The sequence below is a fragment of the Pongo pygmaeus genome, chromosome X (genome assembly GCF_028885625.2).
Source record: "Pongo pygmaeus isolate AG05252 chromosome X, NHGRI_mPonPyg2-v2.0_pri, whole genome shotgun sequence".
Classification (NCBI taxonomy): Eukaryota; Metazoa; Chordata; class Mammalia; order Primates; family Hominidae; genus Pongo; species Pongo pygmaeus.
In genome coordinates, this window is record NC_072396.2 from 159,486,562 (window position 1) to 159,508,915 (window position 22,354).

General features: G+C 46.9%; 1 protein-coding gene across 1 annotated transcript; it reads left to right on the forward strand.

The window, feature by feature from the left end:
* Positions 1-1,904: 1,904 nt before the first annotated feature.
* LOC129025106 (endogenous retrovirus group K member 19 Rec protein-like) lies at positions 1,905-3,926 on the forward strand. The gene is made up of 2 exons (XM_054472636.1): positions 1,905-2,108; positions 3,870-3,926. Exons 1-2 carry the CDS (start codon positions 1,905-1,907, stop codon positions 3,924-3,926), a joined length of 261 nt encoding a protein of 86 aa, XP_054328611.1.
* Positions 3,927-22,354: the final 18,428 nt, after the last annotated feature.

Here is a 22,354-nt window from a genome sequence, read left to right on the forward strand (position 1 = left end):
CGCAGGACTGACAATAGCATCTGATAAAATTCAAACAACAGCTCCTTTTCATTATTTAGAAATGCAGGTATAGGAAAGGAAGATTAATCCTCAGATAGAAATAAGAAAAGACACATTAAAATATCAAATGATTTTCAAAAATTGCTGAGAGATATTAATTGGATTTGGCCAACTCTAGGCATCCCTACTTATGCCATGTCAAATTTGTTCTCTATCTTGAGAGGGGATCCAGAATCGAATAGTAAAAGAACATTAACTCCAGAGGCAACTAAAGAAATTGAATTAGTTGAAGACAAAATTCAGTCAGCACAAGTAAATAGAATAGATCACTTAGCCCCACTCCAACTTTTGATTTTTGCTACTGCACATTCTCCAACAGGCATCATTGTTCAAAATACAGATCTTGTGGAGTGGTCCTTCCTTCCTCACAGTACGATTAAGACTTTTACATTGTACTTGGATCAAATGGCTACATTAATTGGTCAGGCAAGACTACAAATAGCAAAATTGTATGGAAGTGACCCAGATAAAATCATTGTTCCTTTAAACAAGGAACAGGTTACACAAGCCTTTATCAATTCTGGTGCATGGCAGATTGGTCTTGCTGATTTTGTGGGAATTATTGACAATCATTACGCAAAAACAAAAACCTTCCAGTTTTTAAAATTGACTACTTGGATTTTACCTACAATTACCAGACATACACTTTTAGAAAATGCTCTGACAGTGTTTACTGATGGTTCCAGCAATGGAAAGGTGGCTTACACCTGGCCAAAAAAACGAGTCACTGAAACTCAATATCACCCAGGTCAAAGAGCAGAGTTGGTTGCTGTCATTTCAGTGTTACAAGATTTTAATCAGCTTATTAACATTGTATCAGATTCTGCATATGTAGTACAGGCTACAAAGGATGCTGAGACCGCCCTAATCAAATATAGTATGGATGATCAGTTACACCAGCTGTTTAATTTGTTACAACAAACTGTAAGAAAAAGAAATTTCCCATTTTATATTACTCATGTTCAAGCACATACTAATTTACCAGGGCCTTTAACTAAAGCAAATGAACAAGCTGACTTGCTAGTATCATCTGCATTCATAGAAGCACAAGAACTTCATGCCTTGACTCATGTAAATGCAACAGGACTAAAAAATAAATTTGATATCACATGGAAACAGGCAAAAAATATTGTACAACATTGCACTCAGTGTCAAGTCCTACACCTGCCCACTCAGGAGGCAGGAGTTAATTCCAGAGGTCTACGTCCTAATGCGTTATGGCAAATGGATGTCATACATGTACCTTCATTTGGAAAATTGTCATTTGTCCATGTGACAGTTGATACTTATTCACATTTTGTATGGGCAACCTGCCAGACAGGAGAAAGTACTTCCCATGTTAAAAGACATTTATTATCTTGTTTTGCTGTCGTGAGCGTTCCAAAAAAAATTAAAACAGATAATGGGCCAGGATACTCTAGTAAAAGATTTCAAAAATTCCTAAATCAGTGGAAAATTACACATACAACAGGAATCCCCTATAATTCCCAAGGACAGACCATAATTGAAAGAACTAATAGAACACTCAAAGCTCAATTGGTTAAACAAAAAAAGGAAAAAGATAGTAAGGAGTATAACACTCCTCAGATGCAACTCAATCTAGCACTCTATACTTTAAAATTTTTAAACATTTATAGAAATCAGACCACTACTTCTGCAGAACAACATTTTACTGGTAAAAAGAACAGCCCACATGAAGGAAAACTGATTTGGTGGGAAGACATCAAGAATAAGACATGGGAAATAGGGAAGGTGATAACATGGGGGAGATGCTTTGCTTGCGTTTCACCAGGAAAAAAGTCAGCTTCCTGTTTGGATACCCGCTAGACATTTAAAGTTCTACAATGAACCCATTGGAGATGCAAAGAAAAGCGCCTCCGCAGAGACAGAAAACCCGCAATCGAGCATCATTGACTCGCCAGGTGAACAAAATGGTGATATCAGAAGAACAGATGAAGCTGCCATCCACCAAGGAAGTGGAGCCGCCGACCTGGGCCCAACTAAAGAAGTTGACACAGTTAGCTGAAAAAAGCCTGAAGAAAACAAGGGTAACACAAACTCCAGAGAATATGCTGCTTGCAGTTTCGATGATTGTGTCAATGGTGGTAAGTCTCCCCGTGTCTGCAGGAGCAGCTGCAGCTAATTATACTTACTGGGCCTATGTGCCTTTCCCGCCCTTAATTCGGGCAGTCACACGGATAGATAATCCTATTGAAGTATATGTTAGTAATAGTGCATGGGTACCAGGCCCCACAGATGACCGTGGCCCTGCCCAACCTGAAAAAGAAGGAATGATGATAAATATTTCCATTGGGTATCATTATCCTCCTATTTGCCTAGGGAAGGCACCAGGATATTTAATGCCTACAACCCAAAATTCGTTGGTAGAAGTACCTACTGTCATTGCCAGCAATAGATTTACTTATCACATGGTAAGTGAAATGTCACTCGGGCCACAGATAAGTAATTTACAGGATTCTTCTTATCAAAGATCATTAAAATTTAGGCCTAAGGGGAAGCCTTGCCCCAAGGAAATTCCCAAAGAATCAAAAGGCCCAGAAGTCTTAGTTTGGGAAGAATGTGTGGCTGATACTGCTGTGGTATTACAAAACAATGAATTTGGAACTATTATAGACTGGGCCCCTCGAGGCCAATTATATTATGATTGTACGGGCCAGACGCACTCATGTTCACAGGCCCCATCCTTCTGGCCCACTAATCCGGCCTATGATAGTGATTTAACTGAAAGGCTGGACCAGGTTTACAGAAGGTTAGAATCACCCTATCCATGGAAATGGGGTGAAAAGGGAATTTCATCACCTCGAACAAAGTTAGTTAGTCCTGTTACTGGTCCTGAACATCCAGAATTATGGAAGCTTACTGTGGCCTCGCACCACATTAGAATTTGGTCTGGAAATCAAGCTATAGGAACAAGAGATCATAAGCCATATTATACTATTAACCTAAATTCCAGTCTGACAATTCCTTTGCAAAGTTGTGTAAAACCTCCTTATATGCTAGTTGCAGGAAACATAGTTATTAAACCAGATTCCCAAACTATAACCTGTGAAAATTGTAGACTGTTTACTTGCATTGATTCGACTTTTGATTGGCAGCACCGTATTCTGCTGGTGAGGGCAAGAGAGGGCGTGTGGATCCCTGTGTCCATGGACCGACCGTGGGAGGCTTCCCCATCCGTCCATATTTTAACAGAAATATTAAAAGGAGTTCTAACTAGATCCAAAAGATTCATTTTTACTTTGATTGCAGTGATTATGGGTCTTATTGCAGTCACAGCTACTGCTGTCGCTGCTGGAATTGCTTTACACTCCTCTGTTCAAATGGTAAAATATGTAAATAATTGGCAAAAGAATTCCTCAAAATTGTGGAATTCTCAGACCCAAATAGATCAAAAATTGGCAAACCAAATTAATGATCTTAAACTGTCATTTGGATGGGAGATACGCACATGAGCTTGAAATATCTTTTTCAGTTACAGTGTGACTGGAATACGTCAGATTTTTGTATTATACCCCGAGCCTACAATGAGTCTGAGCATCACTGGGACATGGTTAGATGCCATCTACAAGGAAGAGAAGATAATCTTACTTTAGATATTTCAAAATTAAAAGAACAAAGTTTTGAGGCATCAAAAGCCCATTTAAATCTGGTGCCAGAAACTGAGGCAATTGTGAAAGCTGCTGATGGCCTCACAAATCTTAACCCCGTCACTTGGGTTAAAACTATCAGAGGTTCCACTATTGTAAATTTCATATTAATCCTTGTATGTCTGTTCTGTCTGTTGTCAGTCTACAGGTGTATCCAACAGCTCCGAAGAGACAGCAACCAGTGAAAACGGGCCGTGATGATGATGGCGGTTTTGTCAGAAAGAAAAGGGGGATATGCAGGGAAGAGAAAGAGAGATCAGACTGTTACTGTTGTCTATGTAGAAAAGGAAGACATAAGAAACTCCATTTTGACCTGTACCCTGAACGATTGTTTTGCCCTGAGATGCTGTTAATCTGTAACTTTGCCCCAACCTTGAGCTCACAGAAACATGTGTTGTACGGAATCAAGGTTTAAGGGATCTAGGGCTGTGCAGGATGTGCCTTGTTAACAAAATGCTTACAGGCAGTATGCTTGGTAAAAGTCATCGCCATTCTCCATTCTCGATAAACCAGGGGCACAATGCACTGCGGAAAGCCACAGGGACCTCTGCCCTGGAAAGCCAGGTATTGTCCAAGGTTTCTCCCCATGTGATAGCCTGAGATATGGCCTTGTGGGATGGGAAAGACCTGACCATACCCCAGCCCGACACCCGTGAAGGGTCTGTGCTGAGGAGGATTAGTAAAAGAGGAAGGCCTCTTGCAGTTGAGATAAGAGGAAGGCCTCTGTCTCCTGCCTGCCCCTGGGAACTAAATGTCTCGGTATAAAACCCGATTGTACATTTGTTCTCTTCTGAGATAGGAGAAAACCCGCCTTGTGGCGGGAGGCGAGACATGTTGGTGGCAGCAATGCTGCTCTGTTACTCTTTACTCCACTGAGATGTTTGGGTGGAGAAAAGCATAAATCTGGCCTACGTGCACATCCAGGCATAGTACCTTCCCTTGAACTTATTTGTGACACAGATTCCTTTGCTCACATGTTTTCTTGCTGACCTTCTCCGCACTATCACCCTGTTCTCCTGCCACATTCCCCTTACTGAGATAGTAAAATAGTTATCAGTAAATACTGAGGGAACTCAGAGACCGGTGCTGGTGCAGGTCCTCTGTATGCTGAGCGCCCTCTCCTGGGCCCACTGTTCTTTCTCCATACTTTGTGTCTTACTTCTTTTCTCAGTCTCTTGTCCCACCTGATGAGAAATACCCACAGGTGTGGAGGGGCTGGCCCCCTTCATCCACCCACCTTGAGGAATCCATCTGAGAAACTCCTGGATATGCAAGTGAGGTAGAATCCACCAGCATCTTAATGACACCACCACGTAAATAGTTTTTAGAACGTAAATGTCCACCAGCTGCGGAAAGGCTGAACAAATCACTGCACAACTGAGGAAGGCGAGGGGGGTTGGCACATCCAGGCGGTGCCAAAGCCAGTTCTGTCTCAAAGAAGCGGAGTTTTTCCAAGAGATGTGGGCACGCTGTGAGGAAGTCCCAGCAGGAAGCCAGGCGAATGCCACCTCCGCATGCCTGCCCCAGAGGGTGTGAGCGGCTTCCTTCTCCTCTGGATCCTTTTTTGATTTCCACCTCAAAAAAAAAAAAAAAAAGAAGTCATAATAAAAATGTTAGGAATGGAAAAATTATATATAACTATAGGTATAGCAGAGATTTGAAAAACAATAAGATAAATTCACTGCAGTAAATTTAAAAAACGATTAACTGGACATTGTGCTAGGAAAATATAATGAATTCGAGAAATATAAAACATTTTTCTTTTTGGCCAAGACCGCTCTCCAGGTGGGACTGTGCTTTCCCATTACATTGCACCAGGAAGTGCACCATACCTGTGTTTGTCTTTATTGTGATGCTATTTAGATTCAGGTGCTGTCAGCCTGATCACTTTTTTTTTTTTTTTTTGAGACAGGGTCTCTCTCTGTCACCCACATTGGCGTGCAGTGGTGAAATCCTAGCTCACTACAGCCACATTTTGTTTATCCATTCATCCGTTCATGGATGACACTTGGATGGTTTCCACCTTTTGGCTACTGTCAATAATGATGCAACAAACATTGGCACAGAAGTATCTGTTTGAGGACCTGTGTTTTTTGAGCAGCCGCCAAACAGTTTTCCATAGTGCCTGCACGATTACATTCCAGTCGGGAATAGATGAGGGTTCCAACTTCTCCCCCTCCTCGTCAACTCTTACTATTTTCTCTTTTTTAAGTAACCATCCTAGTAACTGTGAAGTGGTATCTCATTGTGGTTTTGACTTGCATTTCCCTAATGACTAAGGATGTTAAGCATCATTTCATGTGCTTACTGGTCATTTCTGTATGTTTTTTGGAGAAATGTCTAAGTCTTTTGTCAATTCTTTAACTCAACTGTTTATCATTTTGCTTGAGTTTTAGGAGTTTGTTGTATATTACGAGTTGAGTTTTAGGAGTGTGTTGTATATTATGGATACTAAACCCTTATCAGATATATGATTGGCAAATATTTTCTCACTTTCTTCAGCTTGTCTTTTCACTTTTGTGTTGAGGCTTAATATTACCATGCTGACCTGGCATCCATTTTGTTGTCTTGACATGAGTCCTCAGATGCCACACAATGCCCTTGCTTAATAGCCTAAGCCCAGTTCCCAACCACTGCCCTTCAATTCCACTTTCCTTCCCCTAAAAGCCATCTCACCAGTACACACACACGCACCCGGCTCCCTGACCAAATGTAAAGTTAGATTAGGTCCATGTGGTGGGAGCCCCTTTTTGTGGGCATTTGCTTTGAATCCTCCAATCTTCTCACCCCCTACTGTGATGCTCTGACCACCTCCCTGGATCCAAATAAAGGCAAGTGCCCCAGGTCCACGCAAGCCCTCTGCACACGTTGAATGACCTCCGTGTAGCCTCCATAACCTGTGAGTAATAGAAGTTCTTTGTTTCCGTCTTCTGGCTCTTCTACTCACTGAAGGAGTACTCTCCATTTTAAAGGAACTAAATTAAAACAACTTTCTTGATAATGTTCTTGAATGCACAAAAGTTTTCCATTCTGATGAAGTCCAGTTTAACTATCTTTTCTCTGGCTGCAGGTACTTTTGGTTTCATATCTAAGAAGCTATTGCCAAATCCAAGGTCATGTAGATTCACCCTGTGGTTTCTTTGAAGAGTTTTATGGTTTTAGCTATTACATTTAGGTTGCTGATCGATTTTGCATTAATTTTTACTTACTGCGTTACATGGGGGTTCAACATCATTCTTTTGCATGAGTAATTCCACTTGTTCCAGTGCTGTTTGTTGAGGAGACTGCTGGATTGGCACTCTCGTCAAAAATTATTTAACCAGGGATCATATCAAGTTAAAAAGCTTCTGCACAGCAAAGGAAACAATCCACAAAGTGAAGAGACAACCCACAGAATGGGACAAAGTATTTGCAAACTACCCATATGATAAGGGATTAATGACCAGAATACATAAGGAACTCAAACAACGCTGTAGGGGAAAAAAGTCTAATAATTCAAGTGAAAAAGAGGCCAAAGAAGCAAAGGAACAGGAAGGGTATAGGGAGGGTTGGGGGGCGGGGATGGGGCAACCAGAGACAGGATGGAGATTTAAGGATCCCTGTGATTCCTGAGATGACCCTGAGAGCATCAGCTGGGGAACCGGATGAAAATTCACAGCAGACGTGCATTGTTTGGAAGGAGGTGAGGAGCCAGAAACGGTGAGTTCTTCACTGAAGGAGTGACCACTTGATCTGTTCTTTGGCTGACTGCAGTACCTGAGACACGGTCTGTTCCATAAGAGGGACATCTTCATCCCCTTATTAAAAAAAAATTTTTTTTGAGACAGCATCTCCTCTGTTGCTCAGGCTGGAGTGCAGTGGCACAGTCAAGGCCCACTGCAGCCTCCACCTCCCCAGGCTCAGGTGATTTTCCCACCTCAGCCTCCCGAGCAGCTGGGACTACAAGTACGGCATACATTGCCTGGCTAATGTTTTCTGTTTTTAGTAGAGACGAGGTATCACCATGTTGCCCAGGCTGGTCTCAAACTTCTGGGCTCAAGCAATTCTCCCACCTTGGCCTCCCAAAATGCCAGGATTACAGGTATGAGCCACCTCAGGGAGCCAGGATTTCTTTCTTAAATGTTTGATTCATTAACCAATAGAGCATCCAGCCTGGAGTTTTCTATGTGGCAAGTTTTTTAATTATGAATTTATATGGGTAATTGATATAAAACTTTTTTTCTTGTGTCAGTTTTAGTAATATGTGCCCTTCAATGAAATTATACATTTCATCGAAGTCATTGAATTTATAGTTACAGAGCTGTTAATAGCATTCTTTTTTTTTTTTTTTTGAGACAGAGTCTCGGTCTGTCGCCCAGGCTGGAGTGCAGTGGCGTGATCTCGGCTCACTGCAAGCTCTGCCTCCCAGGTTCACGCCATTCTCCTGCCTCAGCCTCCCGAGTAGCTGGGACTACAGGCTCCCACCACCACGCCCGGCTAATTTTTTTGTATTTTTAGTAGAGACGGGGTTTCACCATGTTAGCCAGGATGGTCTCGATCTCCTGACCTCGTGATCTGCCCACCTCAGCCTCCCAAAGTGCTGGGATTACAGGCGTGAGCCACCGCACCCGGCCAATAGCATTCTTTACTAGCCTTTGACTTGTTTCACTGATGTCTGCTTTGTGATTTATTAGGTCCTCCTTCTGCTTGTCTGGGGCTAACTTTCTCTTCTCCTCTAGGGTGCATACCCTTCCACCCACCTTGAGGAATCCATCTGAGAAACTCCTGGATATGCAAGTGAGGTAGAATCCACCAGCATCTTAATGACACCACCACGTAAATAGTTTTTAGAATGTAAATGTTCATCAGCCGCAGAAAAATTAAATAAATCACTGCACAACTGCCCCAGGGGAAAAAGTGTGAGGAAGCTAGAGAGAGAGCATGGTAGATAGTCGGGTACTAGCATAGAAAGAGGTTAAAACAAGTCACCAGATCTCTGCATATAGGCTATGACACACTCTTGTTTTGGCAGTGTGCTCCCGCCACGTGAGCATGTAGGGATGTGCACAGTAACTCCCTGGGAAGCCACCGCCACGCTCAAGAATGCTCATCGCTGGACAGTAGCGTTAGGGAAATAAAACCTTCACCTTTTAAATCTCAGACTTCCATGTTGAAATATTTTCATCAAGCATGTATTACTTTGGAAATACACATCTTTACTTTGTAAAAGAAGAGTCTGCTCGAATAAGAAACCATCTCTCCTAGTCCTGTTCTTTCAAAACATTGGAAGTGGATTTTGAGTGTGTTGAAACGTCTGTGCCACAGCAGAGGGCACCTGTTGGTTTTGTCACCCAACCTCTGTTCCCCTGTACCAGTGTGCATATTTCCCCTAGAACCACTCCCTCCCTTTCCCTCCAGCAGTTTTGATTCTGCTGGAGTTGACTTCACCCTAGATTCTAGGTGGAATGACTCATCCTTCCTCTCTCACTATGTGATGCCAGCTTTCCGCCACCTCCCGCCAGAAGCAGATGCGGTCTGAGGCCCTCACCAGAAGCAGATGCTGGCACCACCCACCTTACAGCTGCAGAAACTATGAGCCAAATAAAACTCTTTATGAATTTCTCAGCATCAGGTATTCCTCTATAGCAACGCAAACAGACTAAGACAGGAATTGAGTCCTTGCTGATAAGCCCTCAAAAGCTGCGATGGTAGAAAAAGCAGTGAATGAGTCTTCTGTGGATAAGAATCCAAATAGGGAGGAGTGAGCCTGCAAGGGAGTCCCCAGAGGAAAGGGAGGAGGAGAACGGGCACAGGGACCAGCTCTTTCCAGATAGCGCTCCCCAACCTGTTCCACAAGTGCGGGCTTCATTCACCCAGAGCTTGAGCCTTTAGTTTCATTGTCCTGTGACCCCGTCCCGCCACCTCTGCCCAAACATGGCCCAGGTGCAGCCGGCCACCCTAGCCCCACGGCTGGATGGCTGGAGCTGGCGGCTTTTAAACCCAAGTCAGGTGGCCTCAGTCCTCTGCTCTAAGCTGTCCAGTGGGCTTCCCTCACTCACAGTGAAAGCCAGAGCGCTGACGGCAGCCTACAGTCCCGACATGATCGAGCCTTTCCTCTCTGGCCTTCTCACCTCCCACACTTGCCCTTGCTCACGCTGATGCAGCCACACAGGGCCCCTGGCCCTTTCTGGAACACACCAGACACACTTCTGCCTCAGAGCCTTTGCTTGTAATCCCAGCACTGTGGGAGGCTGAGACAGAAGGATTGCTTGAGGCCGTGAGTTCGAGACCAGCCTGCACAACACAGTGAGACCCCCCCATCTCTACCAAAAACATATTTTTTAAGTTAGCCGGGCATGGTGGCATGTGCCTGTGGTCCCAGCTACTGAGGAGGTTGAGGCAGGAGGATCACTTGAGCCCGGGAGGTGGAGGCTGCAGTGAGCTATGGTCATACCACTGCACTACAGCCTGGGTGACAGGGCCAGACCCCATCTCTCAAGAAATAAAAATAAACAAATAAATAAATAAATATAAAAGAATAAATGTTTGTTGAATGAATGTCTGTTTCTCATTTCTGCATTTTCTACAGTTAGTGCAGGGTCAGGCATAGAGTGAGAAGAGCAGAGGGCAACGGGTGAGCCAGGTTGCCGAGTGGGAGCGACGGGGACAGAGTTAGGAGAGAGTCAGGGAGGGAATGGTCTCAGGACAACAGGGGCTCAAGCACCCGGTGTGGGACCACACCTTGGCTGGTCTGTTTCCCTGGCATCCATCGGGGAGGCGTTTGTTTCCTCCTTCCCTTGGCAGGACCTGGTGTTTCGCCTGCCGTTTCTCCCCGTGTGTCCCTCCATCCCAGCAATCTTAAAAGATTCTCGAGATTCAGCAAAGCAAGAATCAAGGAGAGTTCAGTGCCAGTGGAGCTATCAACTACAGGAGCCATTTCTACTGGGACCACTGATCCGCAAAGTGGGTTCAACGAAAGCAGAAAACCCATTTTAATCGTGGTTTTGCTCAGCATAGGTGGTGACTGTGATTCCAGCTTCCCAGCCACTTTCGCGTTGCACTGAGGGTTACTTGGTTGTTTTATTTACCTGAAGGGCACCTGGAGTCTTTGAGCTGGACAGGTCCCCAGAGGGCCACGTGCCCACTCCTCGCCTTAGAGCACTAGGTCAGGAAGCCTTCTTCCTTGGATGACCCACCTCCTGCTCCTGGCTTCATTCTTTGTAGTTGCTGCATTCCGCAGTATGAATGCACTCTAATTTAACTAATTATAGATTAATATTAATAACAGAAACTAATAATACACATAAACAAAAATAAAATCTAACTAAAATAAATCATAATTTCATCAGTCTTTGAGTACTTTGCTGTTGAAGTGGCTTCTGGCATTTCTTTTTTACCACAGCCCATGGCACAGAGCACATCCTGGCATAGAGCATGGCATGCCCGGCTTTTCTCACTCCCCTGAGCACCCCTGGAGAGGAGGCCTGGGGTGACCTGGGAGGGGCAGAAATCCGGAGAGCAGCCCCGTCTGGGAGACTCTTCCATTGAGAACCATCTGCTGTCAGTGAGAGTAGCCCATCCTCGGGTGAACAGTGGCGGGGCCCAGTGGCTTCCTGGAGCTCAGACGGTGGCTTTCCAGCCTGTCTGGACCATGGGGAGCAGCCCTCAGAAGAATTTGCTGGCAGCTCTTAGGGAGTGTCCTTCGAGGAGCCGCCAAGGTCTGCAACTTGCCTTAAATAGAGGCGAACACGGGATGCAGAAAGTCCCAGGAGAGGCCAGGAAGGCGCCGGCCGGCCGTACTGGGACTCACCCACCGAGGGGAGTGACTTCGCCAGGACACTCAGTTCCTCAGGTTCCCAGCGGAACCCAAACCCAGACTGCTTATGTCTTATGTGTCAACCCTAGAGATGGCATAGGTCTGGGCAATGTTGCTTCAGTCAGATCTGCTGAAAAGGCAGCCACCGCTATGCAATTACCAGCGTGTGAATGGGCCTCAGGCTGACTCCAGAGGCCAGAAACGTAGAGGGTTGGCTTGGGTGGAATTCCGTGCCCATGCCTTGCTAGAGAGACATGTAAAGTGGGCAATGGGGCCTGAGATTGGTGGCCTTTGAAACACTGTCCCCACTGCCCCCCACCACACACACACACACACACACACAGAGAGAGAGAGAGAGAGACTGGGCTGGGATTCTGTGCTTCTTTGTAATAACTCTGAGGGGGCATTCTTTGGGGCTCTCAAGGCCTCCACATTTAATCTGCAAAACCACAGTCATCAAAGTGAGCGGTCATCTTCACGGAGTGAGGTGGGGAATCAGAGTCAGAGAACCCGGGAATGCTACCACTCAGCCGACCTAACCTTCCACCTAACCCCATCGTCACCCCAGGCGAGTGTAGCCACATCCCGATGACTCCTGACTGGGGTGCAGCCCAGCGTCCAGCCTGCACCACGGTCGCCCTCTCAGTAGAGCAGGACCGAGGTCACCGCTGCCCAGCCCGGTCAGGATGCTCCATCGTCCCCTGCCTGCCAGCCGCAGCCACTCTAGGCTGCCAACCCTGCGTCCGCCACCACTGCCCTTTCCAGGTATACCAGTGCACAGGCCAATGCCACTGCCACGCCTCGGAAGCTTCCAATCCTTGGAGGGCCAGCTTGGCATCTTACTGGAAACCACAAAACAGGAAACAGCACCCCCAGACAGCCCTGTCTGAGCTTAGAATCACACACTCTCCCCCTCGAATCACTCCAGTAGCTTCTGCCTCTGCCTCCACCCCCAGAGGGGCTCCCAACACCGCATGGTGGTACCTTTCCAGCCCCTCCACCTTGCTCTTCCCCCTTGCTCCTCTCGGGCACCTATCTCATGTCAGCCACAGTTGCTAAAACAGAGCTCTTCTGCTTATAGTGGAGGCACAGGCCATGGAAACCCTATTGTTCTCAGCACCCAGGGAACAGGCTTTGGGAGGTGCCCTATGAGGGATCTTGCCTTGCAAGTGGGAAGCACGCGGGACTGTTCCAGAGTTGCCGAGACTTCCTGAACTGAGCCAGCCAACAGCAGAAACCCAAGGACACTGTGGGAGACAGCTGGCCTGGAGGCCCAGGTGGCATTGGCCCGTGCTCTGGTATACCTGGAAAGGGCAGTGGTGGTGGACGCGGGGTTGGCAGTCTAGAGTGGCTGCGGCCGGCAGGCAGGGGACAATGGAGCGCCCTGAGAGTGCCTGCTCAGGGAGACCTTGGGGCGCCTTCGGCAGGCAGCTTTCCCGCCAGGATTGGCTCGGCATAGGGCCCCGAGGGAGGAATGGAAAGGGAAGGTTCCAATAGACACTGAACATTTCGAAATAAAGGCACCGCAGATGACACCTCAGTAACTGTGGCTGTTGCCTTTGCAAATTTCTAGACATCCTAAAGCAGCGACAGCTCAGGTACCACAGCTCTCAAAATTACCCAGACTTTCTGCACCTCCCTCAACTTAGATACCAATTAGAGATCACCGATTCTGATATGGTCTGGGGCAACGTGGGACTGAGTTCTGGGAACATAATTCTACTGGGATGGGACACTGGTTGTCTTCTACATTTGGTGGCTATAGGGCTGGGGCTAGATATTCCTGTGCATTCTATGAACTCTTTAAAGGGGAAACTCACAGTAAGTTGGCATTTAAATAACCCAACTGCCGAGGCACTGAATAAACAGCATCCATTCCTGTGGATGGTGGTCTAGACTGCAGACCTCTGGGCCCACAAGCCATCGAGAGCATCTAGCTGAGTGGGAGCAGAGAGGAGGTTGGAGAGAGCGATTGGGGACTTCAGTTTCTTCCAACATTAGCTCACAAGATCAAAAGACTTTGGGAGGTGGGGGTGGGGGTGGGGGGCACGGCATTTCTCTAATGCCTTTGAGCTTCAGCTTGCCGGGAGATTTAATTTTATTTTATCTTATTTTTTTGAGAAAGGGTCTGGCTCTGTCGCCCAGGCCGGAGTGCACTGGCACGATCACAGCTCACTGCTGCTTTGCCCTCCCAGGCTCCAGCGGTCCTCCCATCTCAGCCTTCCAAGTAGCTGGGACTACAGGTGAACACTCAGCTTGTTGGGAGAAAAGCTGAGTGTTGGGAGAGAAGCTGAGGCAGGGCTTGCATGTCTGACATAATGTAAAAGTCTTGGAACATGTCTGGGGTCCAGGGTCTAAAACCCCTTGCGGTCTTTGGAACACCAAGCTCTGTGCTAAAGGGTGGAAGGCTACCCTGACGCACCATAATCTAAGCCCAGGGCATAAAACCCCTCGTGGCTCGGATAGAATCCAGGGCTCGTGGCTCTGGAATGTGTCTAGACTTGCTGGCTCCTTGCTCCTTGCCCTCCCAGGATCGATTGTATCTTGAGTTAAAAGAACCTGCTGTCCATTATCTCAAGTAGCAGAGCATGTGCTAAACCATCACAGCTGTAAATCATGTGCTTAATGCAACGCTGCCTTTCAACCCCACATTCTCACCACCTGTTTCTTTGTTTGATCACCAATAAATAGTCTGGGCTTCCAGAGCTCGGGGCCTTCGCAGCCTCCATGCACTTGCGATGGCCCCCTGGACCCACTTTCTCTCTCAAACTGTCTTTTCTCATTCTTCTGACTCTGCCGGACTTCGTCATGCCCACAACCTGGTGTTGAGTCCGATCACCCCAACACCGGCTAATTTATTTTTATTTTTTTGTAGAGACGGGGTCTCCCTATGTTGCCCAGGCTGATCAGGAGAATTTTGAACTTTATTGTCTCTGCAGGTAATTCTTCATGGGAGAGGGTTTACATTTGGAACATGTGCTATGTTGGACTCTCATTGTTAGAATATCTCATAGATGCCATTTGACCTTGTTGCAGAACCTCTAATGAGATATGTTGGGCAACAATGGCCAGAAATAATTTGGGATGAGCAAACAGAGTAATGGGTAAACTTTTGACTGTGGGTACACCATAGACTTACTAGTTAAGCCCAATGGGTTAAGAGGTATGTATCTGACCATTTTCATACTGCTACTGTTGTAGGACTTTCTCCTCAGTTCAGCTAAAAACCGGGTTCTTGTCACATGACCAGGAAAGATTTGGCATGCAGACATTTTGAAGGGTGAGGGGTTATGGAATATATTAGGCAAAAAGGAAAAAGACTCTCAGCAAAGCCAGAGGGGTTCCTGTTAACAGGCCTCCATCTCACAGGTTGAATCCCAGGTTACCACACAGGAATAGGAGGGGCCAGGCTCCTCCCGCCAGGAAACAGCACAAACTTCCAAGGCGCTACCCTGTTCTCCCAGTGCCCTAGCTGGTTGGAGCTTCTCCGGGACCCCTTTCTACTTGGCTGTTTCACTATGAAGAAATACCCAACACTGGGTAATTTATAAAGAAAGAGAGGTTCAATGAACTCACAGTTCCACCTGGCTGGGGAGACCTCACAATCATGGTGGAAAGCGGAGGCTGAGCAAAGGCACGTCTTACATGGCGGCAGGCAAGACAGCGTGTGCAGGGGAACTGCCCTCTGTAAAACCATCAGATCTCGTGAGACTTATTCACTACCGTGAGAACAGCATGGGAAAGACCCGCCCCCATGATTCCATTACCTCCTGCTGGGTCCCTCCCAAGACCCGACCCGTGGGGATTATGGGAGCTACAGTTCAAGATGAGATCTGGGTGGGGACACAGCCAAACCATATCAAGGTACAAAAATTTGTGAAACATTAAGTGTGCATGTTAGGGCGGTAACTCTTCTCTCCCCCAGTCTCCTTGAGGAAGGATCAAGTGGTTAATTTGTCAAAAGTTCTCACTGTGGGAGATCTGGCCTATTTTTCCTTTCCTTCCTGCCCAGTTTGGTGGCAGGCAGCAATATTGGGGATGTGAACCTGTTCTAAAGACCCAAAACCTTCCTCCAGTGGACTGCTGTAAGTCTAGACTAGGGAGCTTGTGAGGAATTAGCAAGCCCATTTGGCTCTTCTAACAAGCCCTATCCACCAAGGCTGCTTCCCCATCTGCTGGCACGTTTGTGGAATTTCTCAGTTGGTCAGGAACCCTGGCAGGCAGGGAAGAGGTGCTATTTATTGGCCCCTCCCTACTCCCCCAGATTCTCAACTTCAGTGCTAATGCTTGTAAATTGCTTAGGAATTCTGGTGCTAAATATGCAGGAATGCAATTCTGGTTGGGGGGGTGGGTGGGGGGAAGGCGGTGGGGGTGAGGCTCAGAATTCCTCTGGCTTCTTAACTAGCACTTCTGGTTTCTATGGTGAACTCTGGCCCCACTCCCCTCACCATGGTGCTCCACGCCTGCCTGGAGGGGGTGAGGAAGCCACAGCTGCACCCACAGCCTCAACGCTAAGCTCTGCTCAATAGAACCCTCTGCAAGTACCAGGTTGAGATGTGATGAAGCAGTCTGATTGATCATTTTTTGTCTCACTTGAGCTTACTCATTACAGTCCATTTGTGTTTTGAAATGGTTAGCTACAGATTTATAGATGATTTTTATTACCTTGTTTTGTAGTGGAGGCAACCACAAAGAATTCCATAGTTGCAATTGCCTGAAGGCAGGTAAGTATTGGAATTCTGGGTCTGCCAGGTGCCCACTCACTTCCCTCAGATGCTAAGGCTCTGCAGATCTTGGAGCAGGTGCAGGAGGGGTGATTTGGTCTCAGCCAGTCCAGATTTTGGAGTTCATGTGGATATCTTGTCCCCACTTAGTTTTATTGTGGATGCTGCCCTCGGGTTTTGGTTTTGCTATCCTATTTCTCTCTCTCTGTCTCGGTTACGAATATACAAAAATGATATTACAATCATTGATGTCACCTCAGAAACTAGAAATTGCATCACTTCTATATTGGAATAATTTGTAAGGATGTTTTAACTTTAATACAAGAAAACCATAAGCATTAGAACTTCTGGGTAAAATAGTGACCAGAGGGCAAAGATTTTTAAGTCCTCTCCCCAGAGTTATCCTGAAATGACAAATGAAACAAATGAAATATAAACTATAAGGGGAAGCCAGTTCATCAGCTAACTAGGAAACAGCAGCAGCTCCTCACCAGGATCTCTGAGGAATTTCTCTCTCTCTCCTCTCTCTCTCTCTCTCCTCTCTCTCTCTCTCTCTCCTCTCTCTCTCTCTCTCCTCTCTCTCTCCTCTCTCTCTCTCCTCTCTCTCTCTTCTCTCTCCTCTCTCTTTCTGTCTCTGTCTCTCTCTCATAGTTCCAATCTATCATGGACTGGTACTTTTGTAAAAACAATAAAATTTATCCTACAATTAACTGAAAAAGACATATCAAATCCAAGCCCATCTACTTTATTGTTAGAGTCAACAGACACTCTGATTCAACAGATTTACTCTGCCTGCCTATACGCTCAATTTCTGTACTTATTACAGGCTGGAAGCAGTTTCTGGATCACCATCCACTTGCAGACTGTATTCATTTATTTAGGGCCATCAGAACAAAATAACACAAACTGCATGGCTTAAAACGACAAAAATGGATTTTCTTGCAGGTTCTGGCGTCCACTAGTCCGAAGTCAAGGTATTGGCAGGGCTGCGCTCCCTCCAAAGAGGCTCCCAGGGAAAAATCGTTCGTGGTCTCTCCTAGCTTCGGGTGGCTGGTGGCATTCCTTGATGTTCTGTGGCTTTTAGACGCTTAGACACATCACTCCAACCTCTGTCTCTGTCATCATATGACCTTGTCCCTGCATGTGTCTGTTTCCAAATTTTCCCCTTTTTAATTAAGATGAGTCCTATTGGATTAGGGCCCACCGTAAGGACTTCATCTTAACTTGATTACATCTGCAAAGACCCTATTTCCAAATAAGGTCGCATCGATGGGTCCTGGGTCGACATGACTTTTGGGGGACACAGTTCAACCCACTACGTGGAGCATCCTCATTTTGTGAACCTCACTTTCTGTGGCTCTCATGGAGAGGGTGCAAGACTAATTTAAAGGCAGGGGCAGCCTGTGGCTCCCTGCCTGTGAAAACACAGCGTCTTGGGGAATCGCACCCACTAACTGAGAGGGGCCTGGGTTGGAAGCAAGGTTGAGTTCTGCAGCAGCTGGAGGAAGGAGATACATCTGGCCCTACCAGCGCCCCTGGAAGTCCAGCTTTCTGAGAAGTCCACAGGAGTCTCTACTCCTGCCTTATACTGGTTACATGTGGCAGCACCGTGGAAACGGCTGGCCACTGCCATGATCTGGCTTTCTGAGGGGGAATGTGCCAGGTCAGGGGGCACCGCCCCACCTCTCTGCCACCATTGTCTTGGGCTCTTCACATTTTACCAGATCTCCTAGCTGGCAAAGTAGAACCACAGAGAGTCTAGACTTTTTCCCTCTCTCTTCATCCTGCCCGAAAAATTGGAACACAGAGTGTCTGATGGAGCCTCCTTAACTCCCAATATTGGAAGACAGAGACCTTCTTCTGTAAGGATGAGTGTCTTAGTCCATCTGTGTTGCTCCAAAGGAATACCCGAGGCTGGGTCATGGATAAAGAAAAGAGGTTTATTTGGCTCAGGCTTCTGCAGACTGTACAGAAAGCATGGTGGTGGCGTCTGCTCTGCTTCTGGGGAGGGCCTCGGGCCGCTTCCACTCATTGTGGAAAGTGAAGGGGAGGCAGCATGTGCAGAGGTCACAGGACAAGAAAGGAAGCAAGAGAGAGAGAGAAGGAGGTGCCAGGCTCTTTTTAAGAACCAGATATTCTGGGAACTAAGAGAGGGAGAGCTCACTTGCCACCATGAGGACAATCCCAAGCCCTTCGTGAGGGATCCACCCCCATGAGCAAAACACCTCCCACCAGGCCCCACCTCCGACATTGGAGATCAATTTCAACATGAGGTTTGGAGGGCACAAAACATCCAAACTGTAGCAGTGATCAAGCAGATGTGGCGGCTGGGATTCTGTGGGTCAAAAGAAGCAGAAAGCAACTCCACCAAGGTCAGGAAAGCATGGGACCTTCTAATGTGAATGCCAGGTTTATGGGATGCGGGGTGGTTGTCTCTCAGAAGCCCAGGACAGGACTGCAGCTGGGCCTCAGGAACAAACTGAAACCAGAGACTAAGACACCATCAGGACTTCCTCCCTCCCTGTGTCTTTCAGCCCTGTGGATCTGCTCCTTTCTTCCTTTTCTCTGAAGACAAGTGTCTTCTGCACCTTTTTCCAGGATGACCGCAAGCAGCTCCCAAATTTACAGGTGTATTAGGCCATTCTCGCACTGCTATAAAGAAATGCTTGAGGCCGGGTCATTGATAAGAAAAGAGGTTGAATGGGCTCACGGTTCTGCATGCTGTACAGGAAGCATAGCAGCATCTGTTTCTGGTGAGGCCTCAGGAAGCTTCCAATCATAGCAGAGGGCAAAGGTGGAGGTGGACCATCACATGGCCAGGGCAGGAGCAAGGGGGTGGGGAGTTGCCACGCACTATTAAATGACCAGATCTCATGTGAACACAGAGCGAGAGCTCGCTCATCACCAAGAGGATGGCCCAAGCCATTCTTGAGGGATCTGCTTCCATGACCCATTTCAACATGAGATGTGGAGGGGACGAATATCCAAACTCTATCCCCAGGTGACAGTCAAGGTGTGGAGTAACTTGAAAACCCTCCTGCTCTAAAACATCATCAGGACTCTCTCTTTGAGTCTCCCACATCCACTAAGAAGGAGCCAGAAGGGCCTTCTGGATGTGGTCTACGTTGCAGTGTCGGCCGACGAGACAGATAGATAGGAGGGGATGATGGGAATATGGATGTTAGCCAGTTCGAGCAAAGCACCGGCTCATGTATATGACAATGATCTCCAGATGCAGTACCTCTGTGGAGACCTTGGTCTGTCTGGCTCTCTTCTTGCCTTTCCCCTGTGGTGTTGTCTCAGTGGTGAAAGCTGGCTCAATTACACCACACCCTCATGCCAGGCCACCAAAAGGAGACACAAGAAGAAAGGGACATGGCATGGAAAGCCAGCCTAAGGGTAAGGAAACGACTTCCTCAGGATTGACCGGCAAACACGTAGCACCTTTCTTCTGCTGACTCTTTCCATGTTTCTCTCTAGCCCATGAGCTCTCCAGTCTGGGACGAGCATGTGTTGAGTGGCAGCAGCTGGGTCCCTGGTGTCCCCAGGAGTTTCTGCAATTTGGCACATCTCTAGAGCCTGGCCCCAGTGTTTGCTGCTTCATAGATGCTGAATAAATGGTGGTTGAATGAACACATATGAAAGCCAATGTGCTAATATGGCTGTGGGGTGGAAGGATGGTGTCTTTTGGATCTGAGCGTGTATCTCCAGGGAAGGCTTTCCAAACAGGACAGACACTGAGCATGGGTTTGGGAGAAAGGCCAAGCGTATTAGTCTGTTCTCATGCTGCTAATGGAGACATACCCAAGACTGGGTAATTTACAAAGGAAGGAGATTTAATGGACTCACAGTGCCACATGGCTGGGAGGTCTCGCAATCATGGCGGAAGGCAAAGGATGAGCAAAGGCAAGTCTTATGTGGTGGCAGTCAAGAGAGCGTGTGCAGGGGAACTCCCCTTCATGAAACCGTCAGATCTCGTGAGACTTATTCACTATCACGAGAACAGCACGGGAAACATCCGCCCCCATGATTCAGTTACCTCCCACCAGGTCCCTCCCATGGCCCGTGGGAATTATGGGAGATACACTTCAAGATCAGATGTGGGTGGGGACACAGCCAAACCATATCGTCAAGTTTTACCAAAGCTTCCTTCAGGTTCCCTGCAGCTCAGGCTGTTCCACAGTCCTGACTTGCTCTTTGCAGCGCACAGGGTGAGACCCCAGGAAACCCCTCAATTAAAACACAGGACAAGGTGCTCAGCATACCTGCCTGTGCTTTCTCTTCCTCCAGTACTTTCTGCTCTGGCCAGAGGAGATTCCCCGGCCATCTGGACCCTCCCTTCCCTACCCTTGTCTTACATTGCTGCCAACTTGCCTTCCAATATACACTGTCATCAACAGCCTATGACAGTGTTGCTAGCCTCACATCCTTGCCGAACTGATGGGAATTATTTAAATTTTTGCCAATCAGATGGAAAAAAAATCATTGTTTTAATTTTTCTTTAAAAACTAAAGAAGGAGGCCGGGCAGGGTGGCTCACGCCTGTAATCCCAGCGTTTTGGGAGACCAAGGCGGGTGGATCATTTGACGTCAAGAGTTTGAGACCAGCCTGGCCAACATGATGAAACCCCGTCTCCACTAAAAATAAAAAACTTAGCCGGGAGTCGTGATGCACGCCTGTAATCCCAGCTACTCGAGAGGGTGAGACGGGAGAGTTGCTTGAACCTAGGAGGCGGAGGTTGCAGTGAGCCGAGGTTGCACCAGTGCACTCTGGCCTGGGTGACAGAGCGAGACTCTGTCTCAAGAAGAAGAAGAAAAAAAAAAGCTAAAGAAGGAAATGAAAATTATTTAAAAGTTAGTGAAGCTGAGCATCTTTTCATGTGCTTATTTGCTTTTGTATTTCTTTTCTTGTGAGTTCCTTATTCATATTTTAGCCCATTTCTAAAATCGGGTTGTTTGCGTTGTCCTAAAATTCTCTGTTAACAAAATTGGCTTCATCAGATTGCTGTGAATATTTTCTCATTTGAGAGTCCTGAAAACACTTCTGAGCTAAGAAACCGCAGAGAAGAAAAGCCATAAAAACGATAAAGCGGCTGCATAAAATTAAAAGTGTATAGGTAGCAAAAGACAAATGAGAAAATATTCATAACAAGTTAGAGGTAGGGATCCGCCTTTGTGTGTGTGTGTGTGTGTGTGTGTTCAAAATGGAGAGCCAGTTGTCTGAAACACCATTTATTCAATGCTGCCTCTCTCATTTCTGAAATTTAAATTTCTCCTTTATTATATCACTAAATTCCCACGTGGATTAAACCCATCTATGTCTGGACTCTTAAATCTGTTTCACTGACCAGCCTTCCTGTTTCTTCTTCAATACCAAACTGTCTTTGTTCCGTGCACCTAGCTGTGTAATTCCTGTTCCCCAGGAGTTATTCCACCTGAGTACATTCAACGTCCCTGGGAGACGTGCTAGGGCTGTCTCAGGCCCATCTCCACTTCTGCACTGAAGGGGAGACAAAGTAGCCAGACAGGCCTAGGCTGCTAATGCTCTGTGTGTTGTTGCTAACCACAGACTACCCCAGTATGTATTGACACAGGACCGTTGTTTTCCAGTGTATATGCTCCGAGAGCCACAGGGCGAGGCCTCACTAGTGGGAGTCGGGGAGTGTTGTGCTTCTTTTCTGAATGGATGCCTGCACTTATGAACTAGGTATCCACATGTTCTCTCTGTTATTCCTCCAAACAATGAAGTGAGCTAGCTGCTATTATTCGCTCCACGTGGAAGAGGAAACAGCTAAAGCTGAGAGAGAGAGGCTGAGTATCCTAGCTCACCCTAAATCACACATCCAGGAAGGGGTGGAGTTGAGCCTGACCTCTGGCCATCTGTCTGGCTCCAGCTTAAGTCCATCCCTCAGTCAAGTCTTGCCCTCAGTTTTCCTTCTAAGCAGACTGATTCTAAATGTAAGCATCCTAAGCTGACTTAATTCTGATGCTGAATTCTTAACGTCCGCTCCAAGTGTTAGCCTTCCTCACGGCAGCCAGCACAGACCTGGCGTAGAAGCAGCACAGACCTGGCATAGAAGTGACACCGGGAAAATGATGGCAGTCCAT

What these genes read in the sequence shown, in the direction of transcription:
- LOC129025106 (XM_054472636.1), top strand. Translation starts at nt 1,905, where the DNA reads ATGAACCCATTGGAGATGCAAAGAAAAGCGCCTCCGCAGAGACAGAAA. An exon ending in AAAGCCTGAAGAAAACAAGG is followed by an intron (nt 2,109 to 3,869) that starts GTAACACAAACT and finishes GTCTGTTGTCAG; the next exon opens with TCTACAGGTGTATCCAACAG.